We start from the raw sequence: 17070 nt of genomic DNA on the forward strand, positions 1-17070 counted from the left end.
TAAACACAAAGCTATTGATATTGCTTTCACGCATGCCCCATCTAGGTAATCCATTCTAATTTAATAATCACTGATAGCTATCTAGCTTAAACAAACACCAGATTCAGAGCCCAAACTAAACGTTGTCGAAAAGTACCATGGATCAATGAAAAAACTCCGGCTTTTAAGAAACCATAAAATTGTCAACATACAAGTTATATAAAAGGACATGAGTATGTCTCGGGACTGTTTAAACACACACTATAGAGCAGGGGTGGGCAAACTTTTCCGTGCAAGGGCCACATGCAGAAATTCACAATTTTAAAGGGCCGCATAGTATATTAAGTAAAATTAATATTTAAAATAGCCGAAATAAAAGGAATTTAAAGAAAAAAAACAATTAATTTTTATTAATTAATATTTTAAAGTAGAAACTTCACATGAAACACATGTTGTGCCGAGCAATGATCACCCTACTCAAGTCAACGTATCCACCCTATACCAGTAACCCAACAGCCCCTCCCCCCCAATTAACTTTTTTTATGACTTGATCTTGGTGGGCCCCATAAAGACCTTTGGCGGGCCGCATGCAGCCCGCGGGCCGTAGTTTGCCCACCACTGCTATAGAGTATCAGCAGCCAGATGTCACTTTCTAAATGTAAAGGATCATGAACTTCAAACATAACAGAAGTACGTGCGCAAGAATAATCAAGTTACCTCGGCTTCCAGTACCAGAATGCCAGGATTTGGGATGGTTGGACTGCGGTACCTCATTTACAAGCTAAAGTTTGCACACCCTTGGCCAAGGCCAACTCAAGAAATCAGCCCTTGTAATTAATTGGGTGAGCTATTTTTCTATCCCCAAAATGCAGCCAAATACCATTATTTAGCTTCTTCCAATCTCGCAAGCTTCCAAGCCTTCCTCCACTCTGGCCTTGCATGCATACCTGATCTTAATCACTCAACCAGTGCTAGCTGGGCCTTAAGCCGTTTAGGCCCTTGCTCTGCAATTCCCTTTCAAACTTGACTCAGCCTGCCTATTTTATTTGCTCCTTGAAGACTCTCCTTAAAGCTCTTTAAGCTTTTGACCATCTATCCTAATCACATGGCTATGTCAAATTGTGTTTAATAACGCTCCTGTGGGCGGAGGAGGCGTCAGTAGAGGAGCTGAAAGCTAAGTGGGAGGGGGAACTGGGGGAACAGATCGAAGACGGGACATGGGCTGATGCCCTGGAGAGGGTTAATTCTTCCTCCTCGTGTGCGCGGCTTAGCCTCATCCAATTCAAGGTGCTGCACCAGGCCCACATGACTGGGACGAGGATGAGTAGGTTCTTTGGGGGTGAATACAGGTGTGTCAGGTGCTCGGGGAACCAGCGAACCATGCCCATATGTTCTGGGCATGCCCGGCACTGGAAGAGTTCTGGAAGGGGGTGGCGAGGACGGTGTCGAGGGTGGTGGGATCCAGGGTCAAGCCAGGATGGGGACTCGCGATTTTTGGGGTTGGGGTGGAGCCGGGAGTGCAGGAGGCGAAAGAGGCCGGTGTGCTGGCCTTTGCGTCCCTAGTAGCCCGGCGAAGGATCTTGCTACAATGGAAGGATGCGAGGCCCCCAAGCGTGGAGACCTGGATCAATGACATGGCGGGTTTCATTAAGCTAGAGAAGATCAAATTCGCCCTGAGAGGGTCGGTACAAGTGTTCTTTAGGCGGTGGCAACCTTTTCTCGACTTTCTGGCTCAACAATAGGGTACGGGGACAGTAGCAGCAGCAACCCGGGGGGGTGGGGGGGAAGGGGGAGGGAAAAGGTGTGGGGGTGGGGGCGGACAATGACTATGTTTGTTTATTTAATTTAAATTTATTTTTAAGTTCTTCTGTTGTTCATTGGGGTTGGGGGGGTGGGGGATGGGATACATGCGTCGATACGGTCTGGGGGTGATACAGTTATTAGGGGTTATTTTGTTGCATTTCATTGTTTGTCGTTACGTTTTATATTTTCTGTAAAAAATTCCAATAAAAATTATATTTTAAAAAAAATAACGCTCCTGTGAAGTGTTATAAATTAATGACACTATCCAAATGCAAGATGTTTTACCTACTTTAGCCAGTGCATAGTCTCTGCAGTACTTACGCAGGGATATAATGTGCTATTGCTGAATAGCATGACCACGCAGCTAACCACCTTTGTGCTGACCTGACGTGCATCTACAGCTGAATCAGTATGATTAACCCCAGGGTCTTGCTTTGACCCCCACCTTGTGCTCAGACCCATAATTTCAAAGGGCTCAAAGGAACAAAGTCTTCAGTCACAGCTTATTCTAAATAGCAAGTTTAGTTTGTCAGGCTTACATTTGCTGTCTATCCATACTGAAAAACTATGGAAAAGCACACACAACTAAATCCTAAACATTCACTTCAAAGACAGTTATTTCCAACACTTGTGTCCATCAAGTGTACTTAATTTTTCTTCGCTCTTTAAGACTTCCAGCAGCATGGTATAGCCATTACAAGAATCAGTACCATAGCATTTCAAAGCATTGAGGTCATATTCTGAATTGTAATTATAGCTAAGTGATCAAACAGCTCTTTTTTTTACATGCACAATGGAAATTGCTTATTTGTTCCAGTATTCTTATTTTGATTGAACTCTTTGAGGAGGTAACTAAATGTGTAGATGAAGGTAGAGCAGTTGATGTCGTATACATGGATTTTAGTAAGGAGTTTGATAAGGTTCCCCATGGTCGGCTCATAAAGAAAGTGAGGAACAGAAAGATCTTGGGGTTCATGTCCACAGATCTCTGAAGGTTGCCACTCAAGTGGATAGAGCTGTGAAGAAGACTTATAGTGTGTTAGCGTTTATTAACAGGGGGCTTGAGTTTATGAACCGCGGGGTTATGCTGCAACTATACATGACCCTGGTGAGACCACATTTGGAATATTGTGTGCAGTTCTGGTCACCGTATTATAGGAAGGATGTGGAGGCATTGGAAAGGGTGCAAAGGAGATTTACCAGGATGCTGCCTGGTTTGCAGGATAGGTCTTATGAGGAAAGGTTGAGGGAGCTAGGGCTCTTCTCTTTGGAGCGGAGGAGGATGAGAGACACTTAATAGAGGTTTATAAGATGATGAGGGGGATGGATAGAGTGGACGTTCAGAAACTATTTCCTCGGGTGGCTGTAGCTGTTACAAGGGGGCATAGCTATAACTAAAAGATTCAGGGTGGGAGATATAGGAGGGATGTCCGAGGTAGGTTCTTTACTCAGAGAGTAGTTAGAGTGTGGAATGGACTGCCGGCTGTGATAGTGGAGTCGGACACTTTAGGAACTTTCAAGCGGTTATTGGATAGGCACAAGGAGCACACCAGAATGACAGGGAGTGGGATAGCTTGATCTTGGTTTCGAACAATGCTCGGCACAACATCGAGGGCTGAAGGGCCTGTTACATAGAACATAGAACATAGAACATAGAACAGTACAGCACAGAACAGGCCCTTCGGCCCTCGATGTTGTGCCGAACAATGACCACCCTACTTAAACCCACGTAACCCGTATACCCATAACCCAACAATCCCCCCATTAACTTTACACTACGGGCAATTTAGCATGGCCAATCCACCTAACCCGCACATCTTTGGACTGTGGGAGGAAACCGGAGCACCCGGAGGAAACCCACGCACACACGGGGAGGATGTGCAGACTCCACACAGACAGTGACCCAGCCGGGAATCGAACCTGGGACCCTGGAGCTGTGAAGCATTGATGCTAACCACCATGCTACCGTGAGGCCCCTGTTCTGTGCTGTACTGTTCTATGTTCTATGTCAAGCCTTTCCCACATTTTAAAACAAACAAAATTGTGGTTCAAAAATGCAATTTTCATTTAAACACATCACTCATTGCAGGACTGAGCACATCAAGATGATTTTCTGTGGTTTTATTTCATTTTGTTCTTCCATTAAATACCATCAACATCACACCTACACCTAATAGTATCACAGCATGCTGTAAAAAAATAATCAAACTCACTCCTTGCACAGTTCCAGAAAGGCCAAACCTCTTTGTATTGTGCAGCCAAATTTTAAAAACTGCTATATTTTCACAAGATGACAATACTTAGGCAATTGTGTGGACAATTTCAATCTGGTCAAATTATTAAAGTGTTCAATCAGCAATTTCACAATGTCACACATTTAAAATTGAATATCAGAACTACACAGCGGTAGCGCATAATGAGCAACATTGATCTTGGTTAACTAATGACTTCAATATAAATTAAAGGAAGGGCAAGTATTCAGTTATGCATCCCATGGCAGACAGACAAGTGGGGGATCGGTCAGGCACTGAGGTTTCATCTAAAGTCACCAAACACTGGAGAAATAGCAGTAGACCAAAATAGTTCATGTTCCAAAAAAAGACACAACAGTCAAGGCAACCACAAACATAGGAAACATAGGAACAGGAGCAGGCCATTCAGCCCCTCCAGCCTGTCCCATCATTCAATGAGATTATGACTGATCTGGATCTAACTCCACATACCGACCTTTGGCCCATATCCCTCAGTGTCTTTGCTCCGCAAAAATAAAAACCCAGAGAAAATGGCAATGTAATAGACAGAGTTCAGTTTAGATTTAGAGCAGGAAGATTCTGCCTCACTAACTTTTATAGACAGCCCAAGTGGATTGTGAAACACCCTACAACATGGTGTACCTGGATTTTCAAAATTACCTGACAAAATTCCAAACAAAACTTTTAAGATAACCCTGGGGGTGAATTAATAAAGAAAACACGATTTCCGTGGCAAGTCATATCGAAGGCCGAAAAATGATCAAGTGGATCACGACTGTTTTGAATTTATGCAAGGAACTTTGATTCAGATACTCATGCAAAGTGGTCAAATTTACATACGAACATACATACAAACATATTAACAAGAACAAAGAGAAGTAGGCCACTCGGTCTTTTGAGCTTACTCCATCACTCAATAAGGGGTGGCAAGGTGGCATAGTGGTTAGCACTGCTGCCTCACACCACCAGGGACCCGGGTTCAATTCCAGACTTGGGTAACTCTTGTGGAGTTTGCACTTTCTCCCCATGTCTGTGTGGAGTTTGCACATTCTGCCTGTGTCTGCATGCGTTTCCTCCGTTGGGGGGGGGGCTTAGGTGGGGGGTGTTCTTTCAGAGAATTGGTGCAGATCAAGGTCATGGCTGATCTGACTGTAACCTCCCACCTACCCTCGGTAGCTTTTCACCCCCTTGTTTATCATGAATCTATCTAGTTCAGACCGGAGCACCCAGAGGAAACCCATGCAGACATAAGGAGAATGTGCAGACTCCGCAGTGACCCAAGCCATGAATCGAGCCTGGGACCCTGGCGCTGTGAAGCAATAGTGCTAATACTTCTTTAAAACATTGAAAGACTCGGTTTCACCTGCCTTTTGAGAAAGAGAGTCATGACCTTCGGGAAAAATTCACCTCATCAGACTTAAATGAGCTACACTTTTCAAACAAATAGTGACCCTCTAGTTCTAGATTCTCCCACTAGAGGAAGCATCTCTCCACATTCACCTTGTCTAGTCCCTCAGAATCTCTCATGTTTCAATCAAGTTGCCTCTCGTTCTTCTAAACTCCAATGGACACAAGCCAAGCCCATCAAATCTTACCTCATAAGATAACCTGCCTGTCCCTGGTATTAGTCGAGTAAACCTCTGAACAGACTCTAAAGCTCTTAAATGCTTCAATAATAATAATAATAATAATCTTTATTGTCACAAGTAGGCTTACATTACCATGGCAATGAAGTTATTGTGCAAAGCCCCTAGTCGCCACATTGCCGCGCCTGTTCGGGTACACAGAGGGAGAATTCAGAATGCCCAAATTACCTACCAGCACATCTTTCGGGACTTGTGGGAGGAAACCGGAGCACCCAGAGGAAACCCATGCAGACATAAGGAGAATGTGCAGACTCCGCAGTGACCCAAGCCAGGAATCAAGCCAGGAATCAAGCCTGGGACCCTGGCGCTGTGAAGCAATAGTGCTAATACTTCTGCATCACAGTGCTCCGCAATCTCTCACCATTTAGATCAGATTTTTGTTTTCTTCTTCCATCCAAAATGGACAATTCTACATTTGGTCCACATTGTACGCCATTTGTCAGATCTTTGCCCATTCACTTAACCCTTCTAGCCTCCTTACATCTGCACAATTTACTTTTCCAACTACTTTTGTATTATCAGCAAATTTAGCAACAATACCTTTGATCCCTTCACCCAAGTTATTTATATAAATGGTAAAATTTGAGACCCCAGCACTAATCCCTGTGGCACACTCATTCCATCCAGCCAACCAGAAAAAGACCCATTTATGGCTATCTTCGATTTCCAGTTAGCTCTTCGGCATTCTATCCATCCCAATAGTTACCCTCTTAACCATAAATTTTTATTTTCCACAATAACCTTTGATGTGGCATCTTATCAAATGGCTTCTGGAAATCCAAGTACAGTACATCCACCAGTTCTCCTTCATCTCTTTCAAAGAACTCGAATAAATTGGTTAAACCTGAATTCCCCTTCATAAACCCATGTTGACTCTGCCAAGTGCCTTGAATTTTTCTAAAAGTAACATCTTTAATAATAGCTTCGAACATCTTCCCAACGAAAAGTGTTAGGCTAACTGGCCTGTAGTTTCCTGCTTTGTCTTCCTCCCTTTTTGAATAAGGAACTTCACATTTGCTATTTTTGAATCTGGTAGAATCCCCGAATCTAGGGGATTTGCTTTTAACACCAAAAAATCAGAACAGTTCAGAAATTAGAGATTGAGGTTTGTTAAAAATATTGTTGGTACATAGGAGAGAGATAAATCCCAATTATTTAATTTGAATTGCAGGGCAAACCAAGAGACATTCCAGCGAGAAGATAAAATTAGGACTAATGTCAGAACTGTTTCCTTCAGTAGTCAACCTATGGCACAGAGTACAGAAGAGAAGCAAAATCTTTCCAAAAATCTGGAAATCCTCACCAATAATTGGGTGCTGAAATGGAGGGAACTGTCACAGCTCGCTGAATGGATGAACTAAGATAAGGCCTTGGGGGCTTCCCCAACTAAAACCACGTTGCAATTTTGTAATGTATGGCTAACAACCCTAGGTACAAGCACTAGCCTATTATGCAAGCTGCCATTAATAAGTGGGATGGAGGAGTCAGACACCCCAACCTCAAAATACCAACGTAAAATTAGCTGTTCAGACAAAATTATGAAGAGTTTACATACTAGACTTTGAGCACTTAACATGGTAGTGTAGCAGGTTAGGATAAGTCCTTCCACCTCACCAGTTCAAAACTAGCACATGGAGCTTGAGCTACAAGAACCTCAGTCTTCCTCATCATCTGCACACAAATGCCTAAAAACAAATCCGAACACTTTCCTGTTTCAGCCATTACAACTAAAAGGTTCATCCAATCCAGTTTAACATTTACTTTTACAAACTCAAGCTAATAATTTCTAGGTCAATACCAATCATTTCAACTGGAGGAAACGGATAAAAATTCTTGAACGTCAAGTAATTACTAGCTACGTGCACTTTGTTTCATATTTTTGTTTATGTAGAGAAGAGAAAAGGCCCTCCCACAGACAATTCCATTAAACTAGATTAACTTAAGACAGAAACACGAACTATTTTGAAACACTTATATAGCACTCACCTATTAAAGCTAAAGAATGTGCAGTAGGGAACGAGGAAACAGTCCCGAATTGTGCACTTGCAGCTGATAACTTATCCACTCTTCAGATTTATTTGCATTAGGTCAAGTTCTCATCTGTCTAGCATTGTCAGTTTGAAGCACAGAATTGAAGGAGTTAACCATTACTACATATAACCTCTGAGAAAATAGAGAACTTGGCAAGGCAAAAGTCTTCCTTTTGGGTCAAAGGATGAACTGCCTTGCGGAGAAAATCTGCTACACTACCACGTTAAGTGCGGGGAAAATGTTTTACTCCTATGATGTGTGGAGATGCTTTCAAAATGTTAAAGGCACCGTTTTCACCATCAGCCCTTTTATCGCGTAATCGGTCTTCTCTTATGTTCTTTTCTCCCATCCCCCAGGATTCCTTTCTCTGCAATAGCTTAAAACATGTTACATGACATTTTCCAGTTCTGATGAGAAGGCCAAAGCGTTAGCTCGGTTACTTTCTCCACAGATGCCGCCTGATCCAGTATTTCTAGCATTTTATGTTTATATTTCAGATTTGTAGTATCGGCAGATTTTATTTTGACAGCATCAGTACAGGGTCTGTTGAGGAAACAAGTAATTCGGAGGCAGCACAGTGACTCAGTGGTTAGTACTGCTGCCTCACGGCACTGAGGCTCACAGGTTCGATCCTGGCCCCGAGTCACTGTCCATGTGGTGTTTGCACATTATCCCCGTGTCTAGGTAGGTCTCACCCCCACAACACAAAGATGTGGTTAGGTGCATTGGTCACACAAAACTGCCCCGTTAAAAAAAAGAAACAAGTAGTTGGAGGAGTTACTTACTGCATTGTCAACCTTCTACTTACAAATTAACCATGAAAGTCTTCAACTCCGCTTCACACCCAGACATCTGTGTCAGTTGACAGGATTTCTCTCATCTCTTGTGGAAGGATATCAGAAACCAATACTATTCAAATCTTCATAATTTGACTGATGATGCAGCACTGACACTAAACCAAGATATTGACAAAAGTTCCGCATTCAATAGATATCTTCCACTTTAGAACTTCTAATTTTTTTCTGCTTCATCAGCACTCTCGATAATCTGGCTCCAGACACTTTATTTAGGCCTGCTGACCAACTATGTCATCCAGCCTTATAGTGTCAACAGGTGGAACTTCCAGTTGAATCATTAGCCCGATTTTTCAAGTTTCATGCCAAATGCAGAGTGTAAATGTTAGGCTGACTTTTCAAACCGTACTGGGGAAAATCTGCATTATTGATGTTGCTATCTTTCAGGTGACATATTAAACAGGGCCCCTGTCTGCCTCTTCAGTTCATTAGAAAACTGCACATGGTATCGCCTGAAGGGTAGCAAGGATTTCTCAGAGTATCTCTCCTTGATTATTTATATTTAATGTTTGCAATACCTTGCTATGCACAATTGTAGCTTCAAAAAGCAATTGTTGGTGACAAGGAGTTTGAAGACATCCTAAATAAGTGATGTAGAAGTTCTTTCTCATTGCACCAGCTTTGAAATCAAGATAGCACTGTAATCTCCCACACCAAATTCTTTTCCAGAATCTTACCGATTCTTTTTGATATCCTTCATGTGGATTATTCATCACCTGCAGTCCCTTCCCTTCCTCCAACAAACCTCAGGTTTTGAAAACCTGATCTTGCCGTGATGCTTTTGTCACATCTTTTACTCTGAATCCTGGGTGGTATTCTGTAATCTCGGTATATTATTTTATCAGAAAATCAAGATAATATGCATTTATGCAAATTGCGATTCCTGCAACACTAAAGATTGGGATTTTGCTCACTGAATTTATAATAATTTTTGTTAGTAACACAAGTAGGCTTACATTAACACTGCAATGAAGTTACTGTGAAAATCCCCTAGTCGCCACACTCCGGCACCTGTTTGGGTACACTGAGGGAGAATTCAGAATGCCCAATTCACCTAACAAGCACGTCTTTTGGGACTTGTGGGAGGAAACCAGAGCACCAAGAAGAAACCCACGCAGACACAGGGAGAATGTGCAGGCTCCACACAGACAGTGGCCCAAGACAGGAATCGAACCCGGGTCCCTGGTGCTGTGAAGCAACAACGCTAACTACTGTGCTACCTTGCCGCTCATTTTCCATACTGTTGAATGGCAATTAGTTCCATATAAGAAATCAATGTTGGACATGACACTGAATACGTTTGCCACCAGTTTTGCAGATTACTGTGGACATAGTTCGGAAATATTATTTTGATGTGAGCAAAGGGGCACCCACCAAGTGGCGACTTTGGTATAAATTAAATACTAAATCACTTCATTCCACAGCATCACTCGGGAAAATGTTTCTACAACATTTAATTAAACCCAGGGAAAGACAAATAACTGGAAATGTTTACTTTCTTTTTACATTTAATTTTTTTCCCCAATTAAGGGGCAATTTAGCGTGGCCAATCCACCTATCCTACACACCTTTGGGTTGTGGGGATGAGGCCCAAGCAGACACGGGGATAATGTGCAAACTCCACACGGACAGTGCCCCTGGGCTGGGATCGAACCTGGGTCCTCAGCAGTGAGGCAGCAGTGCTAACTGCAGCGCCACTATGCCGTTTACCTTCAACATTACACATTTATGTAACTACCTGCCTATTTCTGTGACAGTGTGACAGTGTGACAACAAAAATCTCAAGGTATGAGTTGAATTAACACTGAAGTCATGTCTCTCAACCTACACAATAGTCATCAACAGAGGTATGTCAGATAATGCTGCATGCAAAATGTCTACCACTTTAATTGTGACTGTTCTGCAAATGTACTGGACGTGAACCACTTGAGGGCATTTTTGACATGAATACAGTTCTATATAAATGCAAGCTTTTATTCTTCAAAATTATTTAATGGCAAGTGTGGAATGATTCCAACAAGGCAATAGGCACAAGTACATAATTTATTGCTTCCCATAACACAAATTTCAAATCCAATTACAATCCAAACATAAAATGATAGTTAAAAAAGGCAGAGAAAAATGCTGGAACCATGCAACATCTCTGTGAACCTAGAATTGTTGATAGCATCTTATAAAAAGAAAGTTCTTTAATAGCGATATTATACTCTCTTTTCCCCCCCTCTTAAATATTTGTGTAAATGTAATAATCACGTAATAATCTGCAGGAATCGAACCCAAGTCCCTGGTGCTCCATTCAAGCCCCACCTTTGTGAATGTTTTAACTTCTGCATGAAACATGTTGAAGATGTCTCAGATGGCAGCATTCTCACCCGAGTCAGAAGATTGTAGATTCAAGCCCCACTCCAAGGGCTCATGCAGCAGCCCAGGTTTGTGTGATGCAGTACAGTTGCACGGTTGTGCTGCACTGTTAGAGATGTCACCTTTCAGATGACCAAGGCCCAGCTGCTACCTAACCAACATGAGATATTTCTCAGTGCTATTTCAAAGAGGAGAGTTTTCCCATTGTATTGTCCAATATTCATCTCAAATCAACTTTACAAAAATCAGATTATTTGGTCATTACCATTGAAACATAAAATAGGAGGACATTTGGCCCTTCGAGTCTGCTGTGCCATTCGTTATCATCATCGCTGATCATCCGACTCAATGGCCTGATTCCACTTTCCCTCCATATTCTTTGATCCCCTTCATCCCAAGTGCTATATCTAACTGCTTCTTGAAACCATACAATGTTTTGGCCTCAACTACTTCCTGTGGTAACAAATTCCACAGGTTCACGACTCTCGGTGAATACATTTCTCCTCATCTCGGTCCTACATGGTCTACCCCATATCATCAGGCTGTAACCCCTGATTCTGGACATCATCCACCGTCGGGAACATTATTTTGCATCTATCCTGTCTAATCCTGTTAGAATTTTATAGGTTATGAGATCCCTCTCATTCCTTTGAACTCCAGTGAATATAATCCTAATCGATTCAACCTCTCCTCATAAGTCAGTCCCGCCATCTCAGGGGTCAGTCTGGTAAACCTTTGCTGCACTTCCTCTAGAGCAAGAACACCCTTGCTCAGATAAGATGACCAAAACTGCACACACTATTCCAGGTGTGGCCTTACCAAGGCCCTGCATAATTGCAGCAAGGCATCCTGCTCCTATACTCAAATCCTCTTGCAATGAAGGCCAAGAAGCCATTTGCCTTCTTTACTGCCTGCTGCATGGTTACCTTCAGTGACAGGTGTACGAGGACACCCAGGTCTCATTTATGGCCATTCAGATAATAGACTGCCTTCACGCTTTTGCTACCAAAGTGGATAACCTCACATTTATCCTAATTATACTGCATCTGCCATTTGTTTCACATTGACAGATTGCTGCATCCTCCTCACAACTCATCCTCTCTCCCAACTTTGTCATCTGCAAATCTGAAGATATTACATTTTGTTCCCTCATCTAAATCATTAATATATATATTGTGAATAGCTGGGGTCCTAGCACCGATCCCTTCAGCATCCCACTAGTCAGCTCAGAATAAAAACAATTTCCACAAAAAAAAAGTGAACCCAGGTGCCTTTGGGTTCGAGGAGACCTTGCTTCCACTCTAGTTTGATGGATGTGATTGATAAGTCCAATGAGCAACCTGCAGCTTCCGGATGTGGAAGAGGCAGGAAGAATTGGGGACATGTACAAGTGGCTGGGGGAGCAGGGAGCCAAGTGGGTGGTACAGATCAAGGAGAAATGGGATGCGGAGTTGGGAGGGGAGATCAATTGGGAAGTACGGAGTGAGGCACTGCGTAGGGTAAATGGAACCTCCTCTTGTGTAAGGATGTGCCTCATGCAATTTAAGATGGTGCAGAGGGTGTAAACAATTGGGGTGGTTCTGGTCATGAGTGTTCGAGGTTTTAGCCAGAGTAATGGAGGAGGAGGAGGATTCGGACCCTTTGGTGGTGATATTTGGGGTTTCAGAGAAGCAGGAGTTCATGGAGAGGTGGAAGGCCGATGTCGTGGCCTTCGCCTTTCTGATTGAACGGCGCCGAATTTTGCTGGAGGGGCGGTCGGCATCGCCACCAAGGGTAGTGGCTTGATTGCGTGATCGGTACGACTTCCTGCGATTGTGGAAGATAAAGTTTGAGTTGAGGTGCTCGTCAGGGGTGTCTGAGGAAAGGTGGGAGGTGTTTGTGACCCTGTTTGAGGGACTGTTCATCATGGGGAATGGGAGTGAAAAGGGGGCAGTCAAATGAGGAAAACAATTGGACAGACTGTATAGCTGATTGCGGGGAAGTTTGTTTCCTGGGGTGTATATTTGCTGTGACCTGTTTTCATACATGTTTGTAATAAAATACATTTTTTTTTAAATGAGCAACCTGCAGACCTGGACACATTTGGGGTAAATAATCATACAACCCAGTGCAGGAGGCGGCCATATGGCCCATTTAGGCTGCACCAACCCTCTGAAAGAGCACTCTACCCAAGGTTAGGCCCCACTCTATCCCTGTAACCCCACCTAACCTTTTTGGATACGAAGGGACAATTTAGCATGGCCAATCCACCCAATCTGCACATTTTGGACTGTAGGAGGAAACCGGAGCACCCGGAGGAAACCCACGCAGACACGGGAGAAAGTGCAAACTCTACAGAGTCACCCAACGCTGGAATTGAACCCAGGTCCCTGGCGCTGTGAGGCAGCAGTGCTAACCACTGTGCTACTGTACCACCCCATAGTACTTAACAGCACTGGGCAGATGGGATGTTTGGAGGTTTGCACCCTCACTCCAACCTCTGCACACTCCCAATAAAGTAACTTGATGTGTTCACAGTCCAGAGTCTCCCATGAGTCAGAGGGATATCTGACCTCTTTAAGGACATCCATAAAGCGTTCCTGCTGTCCTCCAGGGATTCGCCTAACGAGACAGAGTTCAGAGTAGAATCACAGAATTCCTGCAGTGTAGGAGGCCATTTAGCCCATCGAGTCTGTACTGGTCCTCCAGAAGAGCACCCTACTTAGGCCCACTCCTCTATCTGCATAACCTAACCTGTACATCACTGGACATGAAGGAGCAATTTAGCATGCCCAATCCACCTAACCTACATATCTTTCAATCATGGGAGCAAACCAGGGCACCCAGAGGAAACCCACGCAGATACAGGGACAAAGTGCAGACTCCACACAGACACTGACCCGAGACGGGAATTGAACCAAGGTCACTGGCGCTGTGAGGTAACAATACTAATCACTGTGCCACCACCATGCCAAAGTAGTGTAAACTGGAGTCAGGCATATGCCCAGCAGAACTGGTTTTGAGTGATTAGCATCTTGATACTGGGCAAGTAGACTTGGGAGAGGACACTGCTGTTGATTTGCAAGACCCAGGTAAAAAGGATACCGTTACAACCAACACTCGTAAAATAGTGAAAAGTTGCTATGTGGCACAGCGACATTGAAGCCTTCAATTGAGTGTTCAACAGTCAACAAAGTATTCAACTTGGTGATCAGAGTGCTTTCCAAAAATAACACTCACCAATAAGCCATTGGAGAAACATACAAGTTTTACAACAATCACACCAACGGAGAACAGAGAGCCAATTCAAGTTCAACTTTTATTCATATTAAAGAAATGTCAATCATTGCCCACATATTAAAAATCTGTACCCACCAGTAATGCGCTGGCTTTATTTATTTTAAGAAGCTGTGTATCCAGCATACCCAAATATTTGAAGTGGCTTGCACTATTTGCAGGCACTTGGCACATTGCAAAGACCATATGTCAATAATCGCATCAATTCCCACAGAAAAACTGTTTTGCAACATCCTTCGAATGGGATACAAGTACACATCGAGTTGACTGAAGTAGCTACAATTGGCCTCAAGCAAAAACTTGCTTCTGATTAATTTTACCGACCGTACCAACAGCAATTTTCAAATTGCTCGAGTTCTGCAACAACTAGGGAGGGCAAACCCCCTTGTTCTGCTGAGGAGACAAGTAACCCACAAGTTCCCAACTAACTGAAGAAACACCGACTACACTTGGACTTTCAGTGTGCAGATGCATGAAACCTGCTGGTTAGCGGGACTGAAGAGATTTATTTGTAAAAGAAATGCCTGTTGCTTTGCATCGGGTATCGTTACAGAAGCACGGGTGTGAGACTGGGGAAGAGGGAAACTGGGCAGAAATGTCCAGCTCCATTCATCTCTATGGCTGACAGAATGGGGGGGGGGGGGGGGGGGAATAAAAGCTTTTTGTTGAGGGGGATACAGGCTGGTAATCACACCACAAACAACCAGCCCTCCCCCATCGCAGGCTGCACAATTCAACTCCACCTTCAAACAAATTCAATTACAAACTGAAGCCGTCGTGAGCTGCAATCACGGAATTTGAAAACATGTAGAAACCGATTTCCACCCCACCCCACCAACTCCCCTGCAGCCCGGGACGGGCTCGGAGCCCCGGCGGAGGCGCTAGGCGAGCCCGAGGCCTCACCGGCCCAGCCCGGGCCCCGCTGGAGGTGACAAAGGAGCGATCGCCAGCGGGGGAGGGGAGGGGGGTGCGCCTGGGAACCGGCCGAGACGTGCCTCAAACAACGCCGAGTACTTACTCGGGGACGTAGATGGAGGAGTAGCTGGACCATTTGTGGACGCAGTAAGTCAGCGCCCGGCTCTCCGCAAACCCAGCCGCCATCTTACAGCAGCAGCGGCGGCGGCCCCGGCTCGGCGGCACGTGACCCCGGGGAGGGGCGGGGCCAGGGAGGGGGTGGGCCAGGGGGAAGGGTTGGGGCCAGGGGGAAGGGTTGGGGCCGGGGAGGGGGTGGAGCTGGGGGAGTGGCCGGGGAGGGGGTGGAGGGGGTGAAGGGGGGGGGGGGGGGGGGGGGGCTAGGGAGGGGGTAGGGGAGGGGCTGGGCTGGGGAGTGGCGTTCTTACTACTCATTCACAAACAGCGTAAAGGTTCTCAGCTTCAGTCAATTCATATACCCAATCTCACCCAGATCCATATACACAATCTCACCCAGATCCATATACCAATCTCACCCATATCCATATACCCAATCTCACCCAGATCCATATACCCAATCTCACCCATATCCATATACCCAATCTCACCCAGATCCATATACCCAATCTCACCCAGATCCATATACCCAATCTCACCCATATCCATATACCCAATCTCACCCAGATCCATATACCCAATCTCACCCAGATCCATATACCCAATCTCACCCATACCCATATACCCAATCTCACCCATATCCATATACCCAATCTCACCCATACCCATATACCCAATCTCACCCAGATCCATATACCCAATCTCACCCAGATCCATATACCCAATCTCACCCATATCCATATACCCAATCTCACCCAGATCCATATACCCAATCTCACCATACCCATATACCCAATCTCACCCATACCCATATACCCAATCTCACCCAGATCCATATACCCAATCTCACCCATACCCATATACCCAATCTCACCCATATCCATATACCCAATCTCACCCATATCCATATACCCAATCTCACCCATATCCATATACCCAATCTCACCCATACCCATATACCCAATCTCACCCAGATCCATATACCCAATCTCACCCATACCCATATACCCAATCTCACCCATACCCATATACCCAATCTCACCCAGATCCATATACCCAATCTCACCCATACCCATATACCCAATCTCACCCAGATCCATATTCCCAATCTCACCCATACCCATATACCCAATCTCACGCAGATCCATATACCCAATCTCACCCATACCCATATACCCAATCTCACCCAGATCCATATACCCAATCTCACCCAGATCCATATACCCAATCTCACCCATATCCATATACCCAATCTCACCCATATCCATATACCCAATCTCACCCAGATCCATATACCCAATCTCACCCATACCCATATACCCAATCTTACCCAGATCCATATACCCAATCTCACCCATACCCATATACCCAATCTCACCCATACCCATATACCCAATCTCACCCATATCCATATACCCAATCTCACCCATATCCATATACCCAATCTCACCCAGATCCATATACCCAATCTCACCCATACCCATATACCCAATCTCACCCAGATCCATATACCCAATCTCACCCATTTCCATATACCCAATCTCACCCATATCCATATACCCAATCTCACCCAGATCCATATACCCAATCTCACCCAGATCCATATACCCAATCTCACCATACCCATATACCCAATCTCACCCAGATCCATATACCCAATCTCACCCAGATCCATATACCCAATCTCACCCATATTCATAGACCTAATCTCACCCATATCCATTTACCCAATCTCACCCACATACAGGTACTGAGTTTCAGACAATACATATATCCAATAACACCCACACACAGGCCCTCTGCTTCAGGCAATACATATAAGCCAATCTCACCCAGATA

The 17070-nt window shown here is 44.4% G+C and overlaps 1 protein-coding gene across 3 annotated transcripts in view; it reads right to left on the minus strand.

Annotated features, from left to right (window-relative positions):
* Window positions 1-15337, minus strand: part of mkln1 (muskelin 1, intracellular mediator containing kelch motifs) — a 162830-nt gene extending 147493 nt beyond the window's left edge. For all 3 annotated transcript variants that reach the window (XM_038811817.1, XM_038811816.1, XM_038811820.1), the window contains exon 1: window positions 15221-15337. In XM_038811817.1, coding sequence (XP_038667745.1) covers window positions 15221-15303 — 83 coding nt within the window. In that variant the 5' untranslated portion in view covers window positions 15304-15337. The remainder of the gene's footprint in view (window positions 1-15220) is intronic.
* Window positions 15338-17070: the final 1733 nt, after the last annotated feature.

This window comes from Scyliorhinus canicula, chromosome 11 (assembly GCF_902713615.1).
Source record: "Scyliorhinus canicula chromosome 11, sScyCan1.1, whole genome shotgun sequence".
In the NCBI taxonomy this organism is placed as follows: domain Eukaryota; kingdom Metazoa; phylum Chordata; class Chondrichthyes; order Carcharhiniformes; family Scyliorhinidae; genus Scyliorhinus; species Scyliorhinus canicula.